The sequence below is a fragment of the Medicago truncatula genome, chromosome 4 (genome assembly GCF_003473485.1).
Source record: "Medicago truncatula cultivar Jemalong A17 chromosome 4, MtrunA17r5.0-ANR, whole genome shotgun sequence".
NCBI classification, from domain to species: Eukaryota; Viridiplantae; Streptophyta; class Magnoliopsida; order Fabales; family Fabaceae; genus Medicago; species Medicago truncatula.
The window spans coordinates 15382078-15400269 of NC_053045.1; the positions used below are offsets into that span (position 1 = coordinate 15382078).

The 18192-nt window shown below is 34.1% G+C and overlaps 2 protein-coding genes across 7 annotated transcripts; one reads left to right on the forward strand and one right to left on the reverse strand.

Annotated features, from left to right (window-relative positions):
• The first annotated feature begins 1393 nt into the window (after nucleotides 1-1393).
• Nucleotides 1394-7889, forward strand: LOC112418158 (uncharacterized). Its single transcript, XM_039832654.1, has 7 exons — nucleotides 1394-1973; nucleotides 2098-2325; nucleotides 2421-2501; nucleotides 5799-6037; nucleotides 6238-6438; nucleotides 6849-7354; nucleotides 7721-7889. The coding sequence occupies exons 1-6, from the start codon at nucleotides 1446-1448 to the stop codon at nucleotides 7009-7011; spliced, it is 1440 nt and encodes a 479-aa protein (XP_039688588.1). The 5' UTR covers nucleotides 1394-1445; the 3' UTR covers nucleotides 7012-7354; nucleotides 7721-7889.
• Nucleotides 7421-17167, reverse strand: LOC112418157 (uncharacterized). Of its 6 annotated transcripts, none has more exons than XM_039833573.1 (10): nucleotides 16895-17166; nucleotides 15967-16096; nucleotides 15602-15852; nucleotides 12190-12392; nucleotides 11574-12096; nucleotides 11198-11425; nucleotides 10798-11102; nucleotides 10313-10456; nucleotides 9966-10211; nucleotides 7421-7697 (listed from the first exon to the last, which is right to left on the reverse strand). In XM_039833573.1, exons 4-10 carry the CDS (start codon nucleotides 12333-12335, stop codon nucleotides 7649-7651), a joined length of 1641 nt encoding a protein of 546 aa, XP_039689507.1. In that variant the 5' UTR covers nucleotides 12336-12392; nucleotides 15602-15852; nucleotides 15967-16096; nucleotides 16895-17166; the 3' UTR covers nucleotides 7421-7648. The 6 variants fall into 6 exon arrangements, with proteins under 6 accessions (XP_039689507.1, XP_039689506.1, XP_039689503.1 ...); XM_039833572.1 differs by lacking the exon at nucleotides 7421-7697 and adding an exon at nucleotides 8680-9599 and having other exon boundaries at nucleotides 11676-12096; XM_039833569.1 differs by lacking the exon at nucleotides 7421-7697 and adding an exon at nucleotides 8680-9599.
• Nucleotides 17168-18192: the final 1025 nt, after the last annotated feature.

The window sequence follows — 18192 nt, forward strand, 5'->3', positions numbered from 1 at the left end:
TATCTTGGAAAACTTATGAAAATTGTCATAAGCTGTTTCTATAAGTTTTCCAGAACAGGCTCACAAAACTTATGCCATTAGATAAGCTAAAATAAGCAAATCCTAACAAGCCTATAGCATAAACACATATCAGATAAGTACTTATTTTTAAATTGTTTTCATATAATAATCTGCAAGCTGTTTTCATAAGCTGTACTAGAGAGCGTATAATAATAAGTTGAAAACAACTTGGTGACTTGTTATAAATTCTTTCTGTAAGCTCTCTCAAACAGTCTCAGGTTATTATGTCCGTTGATAAGCTCAAATAAGCCAGTTCAAAGAGTTCGCATAGTGTTGACAATTTAAATTGTTTTGGTGGTACTATTGTAGAGTATCAATGTAGGAAACAAATTACTCAATGAAAGAATAGCTAATGAAAAGAACAGACGTTACAGGTAAACTTTAGTTAATCAATACGTTTAAACTTGAGGTTTTTATAATTCTGCAATAGTTATGCCTTCACTTAAACTCATTCCAGCAGGTTATAGATTATTGAAAGGTGGCCAAGATTAATTTCTACCATGTAAAGCAAATAATTCACCTTCATAAGTTCTGCATTGCATTGGCACTAAGATAATTCACCTTCATAAGTTCTAAGGGAAAATAATCATTATGTAGTAGACTCATTCTATGAAAATCAATGTAGTCTAGCCAAGTTGGATACCTAGAGTTGAGAATATGTATAGTTCAATGAATTCACTCTAGAGCTGGAACCATGTGTAACAACGGTATTGTTGATGTACAACTCAGAAATGATCATAAAAAACATAAAACAAAAAATATAAAGGTTAACTATGTGTTTAGTCCATAGAAAATGAGACAATTTTGGTTTAGATCCTTGTAAAACATTTCATTTGATTTTCATGCCTCCAAAATCTGAAATCAGTAAATTACTGTTTTTGGTTCTTGTAAAATAGGCAAAATTTGGTTTTAGTCTTGGTTAAGTTTTTCCTATAGTTTTTCATCCTTCTAAAATCTAAAATGAGGTGTTAATGCCGCGCCTGAAAGGATTCTCTCTTTCTTTTGTTTTCTTTCACATTATTTTCTTTCACATTGTAGTGACATTCTTTATTCCAAAACCATTAGATGTATTTAATGGTTTTCATTGATCCAGCACGTGAAAAAAACTAAGGACCAACAGCCATTGCCATCATTCAGTTTTGGACTCACACAAATGGAGGAGGAGCAAAGGAATGTCACTGCTTCATCATCCGGTAAAGAAAAGAAGCAGAACATAAAGAAACATAAAAAAAAGAATCAACGGACTGAAGCACATAAAGAAGGAAGTTCAAATGATGAAAATGTGAAACAAAGACTGAGGTACAAGATGAGTATACGTAAGGTATATGAGCTTATGCATTAAGTACATTGCAAAAGAAGAAAAGAGGAGATAATTGAGCTTTTGAATGACAGTGGCTTTGGAGGAATGTTGCATATCTGCAACTGGACAAAAGTCCACACTTTCTTTGTGGATTGGGGTTAGAAACTTTGACAAAGAGAACATGTGGATTACATTAAGCAAGACTGAGGTACTTCCATTGAAAGAGGATGATGTACATAGGGTGTATGAGCTTCCAATGACGGGGAAGCAGATTAACGTTGATATCTGCTCTGAAGAAGCAATAAAGAGATTGAGGACAGAATTAGGATTTGATGAAAATTATTCACCTTTTGTGAAGGTGGCAGATTTGGAGAGAATATTGAAGACACTAGAGCAACCAAAAGCATGGGTGAAGGGTGCAATCTGTTTTATCATTCACAACATTTTGTGCCCCACTAATAGTAGCTTTGTATCTCTCCAATATGCGCACATATTAGAAGATCCAGCTGGGGTATCATCTTATAACTGGTGCTCACATGTTCTTGCATATATGAAAGAAGGCCTGCAAACTCAGGAAGTTGCAAATCCATTAGCGGACTTCCACTTCCTAATGGTGATATATATATATATATATATATATATATATATATATATATATATATATATATATATATATCTATTTTTAAAACAACTAAGTGGATTTTTAAAATATGTGTGTGCATGTTTTTATTGTGCAGATTAATTACATGGAGAAAATGGGTAAGAGAAGCCCATTTCTGACAGGGAAATACAAGCGGCCATCACTTCGTGATTGGGATGTGAAGACGGCAAACCAAGACCTTCAGAAGGTGCATGACCTTATGGGACTTGAGCATGGACTGACGACCGGAGTAACCAAACTGTACAGCACCGATGAAGGTCCGCTTGTATTGTGTTTTGATGCAGATACATGTCCACTATCTAAGGTGAGATCAAAATAATGATATAACTACTATTTATGCAATAAGCTATGAACATTTTTGTCTATCATAGAATCTTTACTGAATGTGACATATTGCAGGCAGAGATGCATCTTAATCATTGTAGGTCTTGTATACGGATCTACACTACAACCGCAGAAACCTTGGAAAGAAGAATAGCTGTAACACCCCGTTTTCCCAACATAAAAATTTCATAAATTAATCAGAGTAAAACACCTTAAACGGAATGTTACACTTCTTTTCTTAAAAATCACAAATGGAATAATTAAATAATTATCCTTCAAATTTCAACAACGTAATAATTAAAACTTTGCAGCGGAATTAATTCAACGACAATAAAAGCTTCAACAACATGTTCCAAAATTGACACATAAAGGAATGATAAACATAGCAACAATTTCCCATCTCGTTACGTATCAGAGCCCTAAGACACTTGAGCCACCACTCCTACTAAACTTTAATACCTGCAAGTTACCCATACGAAGGGCAACATTTTCAAGCAGAAAGGGTGAGATTCACAATCAATAATAATAATATATAATTCATCAAATGTATCTAACAACTTAAACTCCATCAATTAGTAATAATAATTCTTTTAACGACTCCTAAACCATATCATATACTCATCATATCAACAGTCATAACTTGATATCATAAACAACATCATAACAGCATCATAATCAACATCTTAATCATAATCATATAACATCATACTCATAATTCGTATACAACATGACAACTTCATAATCAATAACATAAACAACGTAACAACATCATATTCATAATTCATATACAACATAACAACTTCATAATCAATGACATAAACAACGTACCAACATCATATTCATAGTTCATATACAACATAACAACATCATTAATTCGTATTAACATTCTCCACCAAGCACCTCATTAACAACTCATAGATAACATCACATAATCATCATCACAACATTCATAATCATCATCAAGTAACATCCTAACAACCTCATATTCAACACCATAAACAGTCATCATAACATTATAATCAATATCATAATAATATAAACAACAACATATATTCAACAATAATGTTCTTACTTCTTTAACTTTAGTAACACTTGCTAATTCAACCAACAACGACGACAACAACAAGATTCAACAACAACGACAACAACTCACTCAACAACGACGACAACAACTTAATCAACAACAACAACAACAACAAATCTCTCAAGAACAACGGCAACTACAATTATCCAATATATGTATATATTTCATAATCAACAATATCATCAATAATAGATATCTAATTCATCAATTAAATTTAACACCCTGTCATAATAATAATTCATCAATATATAAGTATATCATCATTAACAACATCAACAACAAATGATAATTAAAACCAACAACAACGACTCATGCAACAACTCGACACCACCGCTAAGACTCATGCAAGACATGACAACTCCACTAAGACTCCTCAACAAATGCAACTATGCATGTGGTACCATAATCAGGGCCGTGACCCACACCGCTGTCGAATGGTTAAAGCATTCTCATCAGCACATAAGTCATCACCGCTCCACACCGCTTTGAACAACTAGTGTTCCACCGCTTTGAACGACAAGGCGTTCCAGAGCCGAAGCTCTCCCACTTTTATGCTTATGCAACTAACCCACTTGTGTATATCTACATACAACTCAACTAATGCATATTTGTATATATGACTTACGACTTCAGAATTCAACAACATGTATGGTTTTTAATTAAATGAAAGCATACATCACCGTCAACAGCAAAATCATCACAAACCAGTCCAACCATTCCAGAAAAATGTACAATTAATAAAATCAAACTAATGCATCAAGTTCATTCAACATAGTATATGTTCACTTGGTTTCATACTCAATCATCTCCAAATTCACTAAAGTCAACAACGGCAACATCAACGACAACGTAGTCAAAGACAACTGTGCATAAATAATTATGACTTACTCCACAACTTGGTCAACATCAACAACTTAAGACTCCAATACTTTGGACGACATCTTACATCTTAGACCGACACATGCAGCTTAATCAATTTACAACAGCAACATAGGCAGCACATAAACATCTCAAGATATAACAATATCAAATGATAATCAACATCAACTTAAACATCTTATATAACCCACATAATGCATATACAAACATATCTCATTACTAACAACATCAAATCATATTATATCTGACTCACTCAACATCAACAGTACTATAATCAACCTCCATTCCTACCCCAAGGGTCAACTCACAACATGGGTTAAATACTCTTAAACACCTTAATTGCACTCATATTACTTCTAGTTTTGAGCCTTGGAATTATCCCATAAGTTTTGGATTAACTTGGAAATGGTTGTGCTGAAATTTCATAAGATTTCCCTAAGACCTACTTGGAGTATTTTCATCATAACTCCTAAACCAAAAATCATTTTAAAGTCAAACCAAAGCCATTGGAAAGCTAACAAAATTATCTAAAACTTCCATGTTTACACCAAAGTCCAATTCAAAACAGAAACGTGTGAAAAAGACACAAGAACGCGAAATAAGAAATGCTGTCAAAAGGCACTTCGCTTAAGCGAACGAGTATTCGCTTAAGCGAACTACTTACAGTAGCTGTTCGCTTACAGCTCGCTTCCGGCTCGCTTAAGCGAACAGTCATCGTTTCTGCATAATTTTTCACGGGTTTAACCATTTTTCACCCCAAAACTCCCAATTTTGATCTCCCAATGCCCAAACATGTTTCCAAAGATTGTTTATAGGTTCATTATACAATTAGGCATCTAAAGGAACATAAAACATGCATCAACAACAACAATTCATCTCATGCTCACAATCTTGCAATTTCCCCCAATTTTTCTCCAACCATCCTAACCTCTCCAAATTCGGATTACAGCAACATTATAATTCCTAAAATCGATCTGAATATGAATTCTAAGCATAATTAACATGAATCCTTACTCTTTTCTTCCAAAATCAGTATAGAACCCTAATTCCCAATTCTTATTTTTCAAGAACAATTCTAATCAAACAATTTTCAGAAATCATATATTATAATCATTGAAGGTTAGCCTCACCCTTACCTTAATTTAGATGAACAAAAGCACAACAATCGGATTCTCTGACTCCACTTGTTCTTCCCACCCTTGTTCTTGATTTTCTCTCCCAAAATTTGTTTCTCGTAAAACTGCTTATGACCTTTTCTTTTTCCTCACTCCTAAAACTATAACTCCCCCTTTATTTCATTAAACTCCCTTAATTTTTATTAAATCCTAATTAACTCCCACACTCCAAAATAATTCTATTTTCTCGACTTATTCTATTAAATAATGAAAATAACCATTTAATAAAATACACCACACCATAAAATCAACATAAATCATTTAAAATCATATAAAAGACTTTAAATCAACTAAAAATAATTAAATAACAATTAGGGCGTTACAATAGCTGAGGGAAATATTGGAACTTCTGGGAAAAATGATGCAGTTGCAGAAGAAACAAACACAACCAAGGTCAATCCGATTGAAGTGCAACCTGAAACTGAAGATAATATAAGTTTGAGTGCCGGAACAGATCTAACCCGAAAAAGAAAAGAAAGAAGTTCTAGTGTGGATAATGGACAGGCTCAGAATGAATCTTCCATACCACAAACAAGCACTCGAGGGGAAGAAAGGTACTGAATCTAACTATATCCGATGTTTCATATTATGTTTTGTATTTCACACGTGTACACGTTTTTATGTTTTGTATCCGATGAACAGATCTAACTGCACAAGATCGACACATATAAGCATATGTATAATTGCTTCCTTATCTAATTATTACTGATATCACCGTGTCTGTTATATGCGTTGGCATCATTGATGGTTTCAGGTTGAATAATCAGGAAGATGTAGCAGATGAGATCAATGCCAAAATCATTGATGATAATGATGATGATGAAGAAGATGAAATTGATGGCAAAAACCTTGATGATTCAGTGAGGAAAGCATGCAATATGGGTATTTCCTTTACACAGGAAACAATCTTGAAGCGGCCAGAGTTTTTTGATGGGGGAGAAGCTTCGAATGCAGGGTAAGAAATGAATATATATGATGTGTTTTAATGTTTTTTAATTTGTGATGTGTAAAACTATAAGAACTAACTATTGGTTTTATATATACGATGCGTTTGCCAATAGTTTTGATATTTGATGATGTGTAAAACTATAAGAACTAACTAATAGTTTTTCTTTTTAATTTGTGATGTGTAAAACTATAAGAACTAATTATTTTGCTTGCCATAGTAGCGAGTCTGTTTATAGTCGCGACTGTTATTAAGGAAAAAACTTCGAATTGGGAGGGCGATCCTACTTGTTCACCGGTGAACAAGTAGAGTATACTAGGGCGCTTGAGAGAACCATGTCGATGACATGGTTTCAGGTTGAATTGGGAGGGCGATCCTCCTGTTTTGATATTTGATCAAAGGATTTTTAATGGTTTCAGGTTGAATAATCATGATTCAGTGAGGACAGATTCAGTGAATAAAAAATGCAATAGTGAATCGTTTAAGACACAATGCAAAGTGAAGCAAGCAAACGTGATGGAGGAGGAGGACCCGAAGGAGCAGAAGCCTTTGGAACCTAACATACACTTTGTTTTAGAGTAAGAATCAACCAATGTGACAATTCTACATTACAATTGATTCATTAAATTCTGCACAATATTAATTCTGCAAACTAACAATTATGTAATTTATTTGACAGGCCAATTCCATTAAGGTATGTGTTACCGGATGCAATAATCGACTTGGATAATGTCGAAACTGTGCAGAAAAAGAAAAGAAAGAAGCATGATATGCTTTATTCTGGTGGCACATACCCTGAGCGTAGAAGAGCTGTGAAGAAGTCAAAATACCTTGCAAGCCCCTACGATGAAGCTGTCTACGAGTCAAATGCAACTAAGATGCAGAAGGATATATCAACATTTGCATGGAGCATTTCACATGATAAGTAAGTGAAAACCATTTTAAATATATATTGGTAAAGTATATGAATTAGTAAGCTTTGCAATAGTACTAGTAATAATATTTTGAATAAATTAAACTATTCTAATTAAGAAAAATGTAGTAGCATGCAATTTAGTTTTTAAAGCTGAAACCATTAATTTTCAAGTGCCAACAAGCAAATTCATATTACTAAATACAAAGTGCCCTTGAGCAGGCAGGTCGGCATGCATGTTTCTCTTGTTTTTTGGTCCAACTAGGTAGTGTGTTTGTGTTTTCATGATTACATGTTCTTTAGTCACTAGGTTGTCCTAAAATCATTAAATGTTAATATCCCAGTAGTACAAATCCTAAATGCTTTATAATAATGTAGGACGGAGATTTTGTACTGCTCGGATAACAAGGCTCATGCTTACCGTCTACAGAGGAGTGACTTGTGGACACTTCAAAAAGATGAATGGGTGTCATGCTTCGTGATAAATGCCTGGGTCAATTGCTTGAACTGGAATCAACCAAATGAAAAAATGACAAGACTGGTTACACCATTCATGTATGCATTACATATTCCATGAATGTTAAAAGTTTACATACTGTTTAGATCTTTTTAGAATTGATTTTACTCATTTTCATATAAACAGATTAACATGGAAAGACCTAATTCCCTAGATATAACGAAATCAGTTGCATGCAAAAGATTCATCGAGAGACTGAAAAAGTTCAAATACATGGATTGGAAGGCTATTATTGACCCTACAAGTCTAGAATATGTAAGACTCAGTTCAATATAGTTTTGAAAATTTCTACAGATTGATTGTTTGACTTATATGGTGTTGATTATTTTGCTGATGAAATATATCATGACGCCAGCACTAATTGGGAATCCGGGTTTTCATTATGTATGCTTTGTTGTGAATCTCAAGAGCCAAAAATTAGAGTTCTTGAACAGCTTGATCGGAGAGACATTGCACATGAAGAATGGCGAAGCGACTGTGTACAAAAAGATGTTTGATGTATGGCTGAAGGAGGTGGAAGCATTTGTGACAGAATTGTATAAGAAAAGAAAAATCACAATGCCTTTCCAAATTAGCACATTTAAGTGGGAAACACCAAGGGTGCCTACTCAACCTGATAAAGACAGTTGTGGAGGTCTTTTGCATGAAGTTTCTTGCTGAATGGGAGGGTGACAATACCAAAATGGAATCTTTCAAAAATTGGTCAAAAATGAGAAAGCATGGGGAGAATGGCAAGATTGCAAAAAATGTGGATTTGAGAATTGGAATTTGTTCAACAATATTAAGCGACTCAAGCAATTGCAAATGAAACAATATTGTTGAACAAATTCCAATTCTCAAATCCACATTTTTTGCAATCTTGCCATTCTCCCCATGCTTTCTCATTTTTGACCAATTTTTGAAAGATTCCATTTTGGTATTGTCACCCTCCCATTCAGCAAGAAACTTCATGCAAAAGACCTCCACAACTGTCTTTATCAGGTTGAGTAGGCACCCTTGGTGTTTCCCACTTAAATGTGCTAATTTGGAAAGGCATTGTGATTTTTCTTTTCTTATACAATTTTGTCACAAATGCTTCCACCTCCTTCAGCCATACATCAAACATCTTTTTGTACACAGTCGCTTCGCCATTCTTCATGTGCAATGTCTCTCCGATCAAGCTGTTCAAGAACTCTAATTTTTGGCTCTTGAGATTCACAACAAAGCATACATAATGAAAACCCAGATTCCCAATTAGTGCTGGCGTCATGATATATTTCATCAGCAAAATAATCAACACCATATAAGTCAAACAATCAATCTGTAGAAATTTTCAAAACTATATTGAACTGAGTCTTACATATTCTAGACTTGTAGGGTCAATAATAGCCTTCCAATCCATGTATTTGAACTTTTTCAGTCTCTCGATGAATCTTTTGCATGCAACTGATTTCGTTATATCTAGGGAATTAGGTCTTTCCATGTTAATCTGTTTATATGAAAATGAGTAAAATCAATTCTAAAAAGATCTAAACAGTATGTAAACTTTTAACATTCATGGAATATGTAATGCATACATGATTGATGAATGGTGTAACCAGTCTTGTCATTTTTTCATTTGGTTGATTCCAGTTCAAGCAATTGACCCAGGCATTTATCACGAAGCATGACACCCATTCATCTTTTTGAAGTGTCCACAAGTCACTCCTCTGTAGACGGTAAGCATGAGCCTTGTTATCCGAGCAGTACAAAATCTCCGTCCTACATTATTATAAAGCATTTAGGATTTGTACTACTGGGATATTAACATTTAATGATTTTAGGACAACCTAGTGACTAAAGAACATGTAATCATGAAAACACAAACACACTACCTAGTTGGACCAAAAAACAAGAGAAACATGCATGCCGACCTGCCTGCTCAAGGGCACTTTGTATTTAGTAATATGAATTTGCTTGTTGGCACTTGAAAATTAATGATATCAGCTTTAAAAACTAAATTGCATGCTACTACATTTTTCTTAATTAGAATAGTTTAATTTATTCAAAATATTATTACTAGTACTATTGCAAAGCTTACTAATTCATATACTTTACCAATATATATTTAAAATGGTTTTCACTTACTTATCATGTGAAATGCTCCATGCAAATGTTGATATATCCTTCTGCATCTTAGTTGCATTTGACTCGTAGACAGCTTCATCGTAGGGGCTTGCAAGGTATTTTGACTTCTTCACAGCTCTTCTACGCTCAGGGTATGTGCCACCAGAATAAAGCATATCATGCTTCTTTCTTTTCTTTTTCTGCACAGTTTCGACATTATCCAAGTCGATTATTGCATCTGGTAACACATACCTTAATGGAATTGGCCTGTCAAATAAATTACATAATTGTTAGTTTGCAGAATTAATATTGTGCAGAATTTAATGAATCAATTGTAATGTAGAATTGTCACATTGGTTGATTCTTACTCTAAAACAAAGTGTTTGTTAGGTTCCAAAGGCTTCTGCTCCTTCGGGTCCTCCTCCTCCATCACGTTTGCTTGCTTCACTTTGCATTGTGTCTTAACCGATTCACTATTGCATTTTTTATTCACTGAATCATGATTATTCAACCTGAAACCATTAAAAATCCTTTGATCAAATATCAAAACAGGAGAATCGCCCTCCCAATTCAACCTGAAACCATGTCATCGACATGGTTCTCTCAAGCGCCCTAGTATACTCTACTTGTTCGCCGGTGAACAAGTAGGATCGCCCTCCCAATTCGAAGTTTTTTCCTTAATAACAGTCGCGACTATAAACAGACTCGCTACTATGGCAAGCAATTATACATATGCTTATATGTGTCGATCTTGTGCAGTTAGATCTGTTCATCGGATACAAAACATAAAAACGTGTACACGTGTGAAATACAAAACATAATATAAAACATCGGATACAGTTAGATTCAGTACCTTTCTTCCCCTCGAGTGCTTGTTTGTGGTATGGAAGATTCATTCTTAGCCTGTCCATTATCCACACTAGAACTTCTTTCTTTTCTTTTGCGGGTTAGATCTGTTCCGGCCCTCAAACTTATATTATCTTCAGTTTCAGGTTGCACTTCAATCGGATTGACCTTGGTTATGTTTGTTTCTTCTGCAACTGCATCATTTTTCCCAGAAGTTCCAATATTTCCCTCAGCTATTCTTCTTTCCAAGGTTTCTGCGGTTGTAGTGTAGATCCGTATACAAGACCTACAATGATTAAGATGCATCTCTGCCTGCAATATGTCACATTCAGTAAAGATTCTATGATAGACAAAAATGTTCATAGCTTATTGCATAAATAGTAGTTATATCATTATTTTGCTCTCACCTTAGATAGTGGACATGTATCTGCATCAAAACACAATACAAGTGGACCTTCATTGGTGCTGTACAGTTTGGTTACTCCGGTCGTCAGGCCATGCTCAAGTCCCATAAGGTCATGCACCTTCTGAAGGTCTTGGTTTGCCGTCTTCACATCCCAATCACGAAGTGATGGCCGCTTGTATTTCCCTGTCAGAAATGGGCTTCTCTTACCCATTTTCTCCATGTAATTAATCTGCACAATAAAAACATGCACACACATATTTTAAAAATCCACTTAGTTGTTTTAAAAATAGAAATATATATATATATATATATATATATATATATATATATATATATATATATATATATATATATATATATATATATATATATATCACCATTAGGAAGTGGAAGTCCGCTAATGGATTTGCAACTTCCTGAGTTTGCAGGCCTTCTTTCATATATGCAAGAACATGTGAGCACCAGTTATAAGATGATACCCCAGCTGGATCTTCTAATATGTGCGCATATTGGAGAGATACAAAGCTACTATTAGTGGGGCACAAAATGTTGTGAATGATAAAACAGATTGCACCCTTCACCCATGCTTTTGGTTGCTCTAGTGTCTTCAATATTCTCTCCAAATCTGCCACCTTCACAAAAGGTGAATAATTTTCATCAAATCCTAATTCTGTCCTCAATCTCTTTATTGCTTCTTCAGAGCAGAGATCAACGTTAATCTGCTTCCCTGCCATTGGAAGCTCATACACCCTATGTACATCATCCTCTTTCAATGGAAGTACCTCAGTCTTACTTAATGTAATCCACATGTTCTCTTTGTCAAAGTTTCTAACAACCCAATCCACAAAGAAAGTGTGGACTTTTGTCCAGTTGCATATATGCAACATTCCTCCAAAGCCACTGTCATTCAAAAGCTCAATTATCTCCTATTTTCTTCTTTTGCAATGTACTGAATGCATAAGCTCATATACCTTACGTATACTCATCTTGTACCTCAGTCTTTGTTTTGCATTTTCATCATTTGAACTTCTTTCTTTATGTGCTTCAGTCCGTTGATTCTTTTTTTTATGTTTCTTTATGTGCTGCTTCTTTTCTTTACCGGATGATGAAGCAGTGACATTCCTTTGCTCCTCCTCCATCTGTGTGAGTCCAAAACTGAATGATGGCAATGGTTGTAGGTTCTTTGTTTTTTTCACCTGCTGGATCAAAGAAAACCATTAAATACATCTAATGGTTTTGGAATAAAGAATGTCACTACAATGCGAAAGAAAATAATGTGAAAGAAAACAAAAGAAAGAGAGAATCCTTTCAGGCGCGGCATTAACACCTCATTTTAGATTTTAGAAGGATGAAAAACTATAGGAAAAACTTAACCAAGACTAAAACCAAATTTTCCTATTTTACAAGAACCAAAAACAGTAATTTACTGATTTCAGATTTTGGAGGCATGAAAATCAAATGAAATGTTTTACAAGGATCTAAACTAAAATTGTCTCATTTTCTATGGACTAAACACATAGTTAACCTTTATATTTTTTGTTTTATGTTTTTTATGATTATTTCTGAGTTGTACATCAACAATACTGTTGTTAAACATGGTTCCAGCTCTAGAGTGAATTCATTGAATTATACATATTCTCAACTCTAGGTATCCAACTTGGCTAGACTACATTGATTTTCATAGAATGAGTCTACTACATAATGGTTATTTTCCCTTAGAACTTATGAAGGTGAATTATTTGCTCTACATGTTAGAAATTAATCTTGGCCACCTTTCAATAATCTATAACCTGCTGGAATGAGTTTAGTGAAGGCATAACTATTGCAGAATTATAAAAACCTCAAGTTTAAACGTATTGATTAACTAAAGTTTACCTGTAACGTCTGTTCTTTTCATTAGCTATTCTTTCATTGAGTAATTTGTTTCCTACATTCATACTCTACAATAGTACCACCAAAACAATTTAAATTGTCAACACTATACGGACTCTTTGAACTGGCTTATTTGAGCTTATCAACGGACATAATAACCTGAGAGTGTTTGAGAGAGCTTACGGAAAGAACTTATAACAAGTCACCAAGTTGTTTTCAACTTATTATTATACGCTCTCTAGTACAGCTTATGAAAACAGCTTGCAGATTATTATATGAAAACAGTTTAAAAATAAGTACTTATCTGATACGTGTTTATGCTATAGGCCTGTTAGGATTTGCTTATTTTAGCTTATCTAATGGCATAAGTTTTGTGAGCCTGTTCTGGAAAACTTATAGAAACAGCTTATGACAATTTTCATAAGCCTTTTTCAGCTTATTTTCATAAGTTTTCCAAGATAGCTTATGATAACAGCTTATGACCATTTGCTATAAAGCTAATTATCCAAACAGGGCACTGATACCTGTTCTTTTCAAAATCACATTCTCTTTGCTTCACAAATAATATCAACAAAAACGACGACAACAACGTGATGAAAGAAAGAAAAAAGTTACCTACATAATGGTTATTTTCCCTTAGAACTTATGAGTCTACTACATAATGGTTATTTTCCCTTAGACATGCCTAAAATGACGGTGGTTCTGTATATTTAGATTTACCCAAACTCAACACTTTGGTCTGGTTTTGTCACCATCCTATTCTCAATATTCAATAAAATTGTTCCTTTCCTTCAACTGTTTCTATCAATTCTCTTCAGTGGGTTCCTAATGTTATGGCATATCATCTTTCAATTGTGTAAAATTCGTATAATCTAAGCAAATTAATAATACAAAATGAAAAAAGAACTTAAGTTTGCATGTCATTCATTAAAATATTCACTTTTTTTAGACTTTAGAACCACAAATGAATGGTAATATGCACAGAGTATGAATGGTAATATTCCTGTCATGAATGTAAGCTCAAATATTTTGTAATTATGTTGTAGTTTTTAGAATTTGAAATGAATTCAGTCTGAAATCCCACGCAGTCAGTACATGTACATCGGTGGTTGTTTGATCGAGATAGGTCTAACTCCAAATCTAAGCACAGAAACCATTTCCCAAGCAAAATGGTTTTGGGATAAAAAATTGGGTGAATGTCATAAAAACCATGAATGAATGAATCCACTGGATACCAAATCAACAAATACGATTGTTAATCAATGTATACTAGAATCTAGAATGGAAATGTTGACGATTTTAAACCAAATCTAGGAGATACCTAAGCTATATTTTATACCTAATCTATGAGAATAGAGTCAAATAGAACTTGTGAAACCATTTCAAAAACTATAATCAATCAACATTTCCAAATGTGTTCTAAACCTATAATAAATTTCAATTCAGCTAATGTTTTGATTTGGTAAAATACACAATGTGTTTTTTCTTCACAACACTCTGAAACCATTTCCAACTAACATATATAATTTTAAAACTATTTATGTGAGTTGATTTTCCCCAATTTGAAATTAAAATGTCAATTTGAGATGATTTTCAAACTGTCAATTAGGGTTACACAAATGCAATTACTTTCCAAACTAAACAAAACTATTTCTAACTAACATTTACAAATTGAAAGCACAAGATACACTTTCAAAACTATTTGAGCAAGAAATCATATACGATAAGTTCGAACCCGTTTTGTTTTCATCATTTTGTTGTTTGTTTCGTTTGAATGGTGATGATGATGCTTCCCGTGATGTTGAATGGTGATGAACTATGGCGACCAATGATGATTTCGGTGACGGTGATGATGATTTCAGCGATGGTGACGGCGATGAACACAGCGACGGTGATGGCGATGAACACAGCGACTGTGGTGGCGATGAACACAGCGACCGGCGAGGTTGTGGTGAGCGACGGTGGTTTGGAGAGAAATGACGGTGAGCGACGGTGACCGTTATGGTGAACGACGGTGGTTTCGTTTTTGGAGAGAAATGACTTTGGTTTTTGGAGAGAAATGAGGTTGTGTTTTTGGAGAGAAACAAAATGGGCTTTAGTTTGATTTCGTTTGGTTTGGGGGGGTGTATGACAAAATGGGTTGGGGTGTAGGAAGCAATTATGCACGGTGCATAAGGAAATCCTTATGCACCATAACCACTCCCAGTTGTTATAACATAAATTCCTAAGTCTTGTGGGAACAAATTATCAAAATAAAAATATAAGGATTAGAAAAAACCGCAGACCTTGTTATCCGAATGCAGCCACATCACCACGCAGAGTCACAACAAAAGAAGAATTAGTGCGAGGGAGTTTTGGAAAGTTAATAGAGTGCGGAGGGATTTTTGACATTATATGAAAACAATTTGACATTATTTTATGTTTTATTAAAGAAATAACTTATACATACGCACTTATGCTATACGTGCTTGATTAAGCTATTTATCCAAACATGGTCAAAATATGAAACTAATTCCAATCATTTCAGACTCACCCAAAAACCACAGGCGCTGAGGAGTTTGAAAACAAAGATTCTTCAGTAATACTAGCAAAATGCATGAAGTCTGACACATAATAGCCTGATGTTCCACTACCATCTCCATACTTGAATATGTAGGTGCATTGGTTATTCCAACCGGAACAGCTGCTATCTGATGACTGTACTCCATTCTTGCACCTTTGGTCAGAACAAGCGATGAATGAAGATGTCGACGAACTCCTAGAGCCAAAGTAATTGAGCTGAATCTGTAACAAAATCCAGCAATAGTGGATGAAAATTTAAAACTCTCACAAGTATGTTGATCTCACTGTTATAGGCTTATTGCATTGAATTAACAAAGAAAGTAACATGGGATTTACTTGGAGACCACTTGTTTGGGGACAACCAATGCAGGAAGCACAACTAACCCAAAGAACATCAATTCCAGTATCAATCTGAACATAAAATTCTCTTCGAGGAGTACCCAAATTCATCTTTGTAAAGTAAAGCCTGAAAGAAGCCACACATTTCATTTTTTTTATTTTAAAAATCCAATATTTGACAAGCAGAAAACATAAAGCAAAGAAAGAGGTGTTAGGGAGTCTGGAGAAGAATCAGGAGCAACAAGAGGCTAAAAGGCCAGGATATCGGGTATATGAGTTGCCAATCTTATATATCGCTCATTTAACTAATTCCTAGTCAACGTTGGACCACCCACCCACACATGAATCTCCCCTCAAGTGTTAGTCTCCCAATCCCTATATTCGATCCATTACACTTAAATCCACACACTCTCCTCCATCAAGCCGAATAAGTGTTATGATACCACTTGTTGGAGAGTCCGGGAGCAACAACAGGCTAAAAGGTCACGACAATCAAGAGAATATATTCAATATTATAAGTCACTACCACTCATTTTAAAATTCTTCTGAAGGAGAGAACCTCCAAAGCCCAAACATACAACAACAACAACAACCAAACTTTATCTCACTAAGTGGGGTCGGCTACGTGGATCACACATTTCTATCTTCATCATTAACCTCAAAACATGTGAAAATCAATTATATAACTCAGAAATCAATTTTACACCCTTCCAAAAATGTAACCAAACATACACTATCTATTCTTTCCCAATAACCATTATAACAAATATAATTACTATCATTAAAGCTCAAATTAAAAAACTAAAAGTATATAATTGTGAATAACATAACACAACCAAACCAAACAATTTATGATTCTAAATTCTAATAAAGCAAAAACAAAAAACAAACTCATTTGATAACAAAAATTGATAAAATAAATTACCCAGATTTAGAGGTAACAAAGGATCCTTTAACAGGAAAATTAACAACATAATTAGTAGTAGACTGCAAAAATCGTTGATGTCTGAAGCTCTTTTAAGATGACTCAATTCAACGCCATGATATGAAGGAAAAGCTCTTTCAAGTGTTGGTGTTACCGAGATGAAGCTACCGCCGATGAGAGAACCACCGTGACGGTGAACTGAATTACGGCGGTTACCATGGTGTGTCGGTGGTAACAACAGAAAAGGAAAGTGAATTTAGAAAGTAGCAAGTGTGATTTAGATATTTAAATACTTATTTTTTGAAATAGTGTTTTACCCTTGCAATATAAGTCATTTCTGGGTTTACCCTCTGTAAAATATTTGTTTTTATTTACTCCCCTCTAAATTTTATTTTTTTTTTACAAAAAATTTGGTTTTTGTATGTCCTATTAGGGGGTATTTTGAAAAAAAATACTTTTACAAGGGGGTAAATCAAAAAATATTTTTACAGAGGATAAACTTAGAAATGACTTATATTACAGAGGGGTAAAACACCATTAACCCTTTATGAAATTAGTGAATTTATAAGATGATATAAAGTATTACTTTAATTTATAATACTTCAAATAATATATAACAATATGATTTATCAAACTAAGGAAATCAAGAGAGAAGGAAGTAGGATGATATGTTTTGATTTCTTAAAATGGTGTATTTTTACATAAATCAAAGTGTGGTATTTATACTACTAAATTTACCATTATTACATGTGTGAAATTATTTGTTTTACTATTCTAATTTGACATTTACATAGGTAATAGGTAATTGACACTTACTATTGTAAATTGACACTTTGGATAGATATTTCAAATAGTAAGACATGTAGTTATAGGATAATTTATGTTTTTACAATTTCTTATAACACTCCCCCTTTGAAATATCTATCACGGTGTTTCATTGAAGTCTTGTGGAGGATAATTTGATTGAAACATATGTTGCCTCATTAAAAACCTTATTAGGAAAAATCAATTGGGATAAAAACCTTAATAAGGGAAAAAGAGTACAATATTATGCTCCCCCTCAACCAAACACATGTTGATATTCTTTAAAGATCTCGAAGCTGACGCATTCCAATATATGTTTCCTGAAAACTGATATAGAGACTGCCTTTGAGAAGAGGTCTGCCACATTATCACTCGAACGAATATGTTGAATATCCACTTCTTTGTTTCTTTCAAGTTCTTGTGTGAATGAAAAGAACTTAGGGGGGATATGTTTGGTTCTATCACTTTTGACGTAACCTTCTTTCATTTGCGTA

Excerpts from the sequence above, each read along its gene's own strand:
- LOC112418158 (XM_039832654.1), top strand. The coding sequence starts at position 1,446 with ATGACAGTGGCTTTGGAGGAATGTTGCATATCTGCAACTGGACAAAAG. Across the intron at positions 1,974-2,097 it reads CGGACTTCCACTTCCTAATG|ATTAATTACATGGAGAAAAT; the intron begins GTGATATATATA and ends TTTATTGTGCAG. Across the intron at positions 6,439-6,848 it reads GGAGAAGCTTCGAATGCAGG|GTTGAATAATCATGATTCAG; the intron begins GTAAGAAATGAA and ends TAATGGTTTCAG.
- LOC112418157 (XM_039833571.1), bottom strand. The coding sequence starts at position 12,335 with ATGGAGGAGGAGCAAAGGAATGTCACTGCTTCATCATCCGGTAAAGAA. Across the intron at positions 11,103-11,197 it reads ATACATGTCCACTATCTAAG|GCAGAGATGCATCTTAATCA; the intron begins GTGAGAGCAAAA and ends GACATATTGCAG. Across the intron at positions 10,457-10,797 it reads AGCACTCGAGGGGAAGAAAG|GTTGAATAATCATGATTCAG; the intron begins GTACTGAATCTA and ends TAATGGTTTCAG.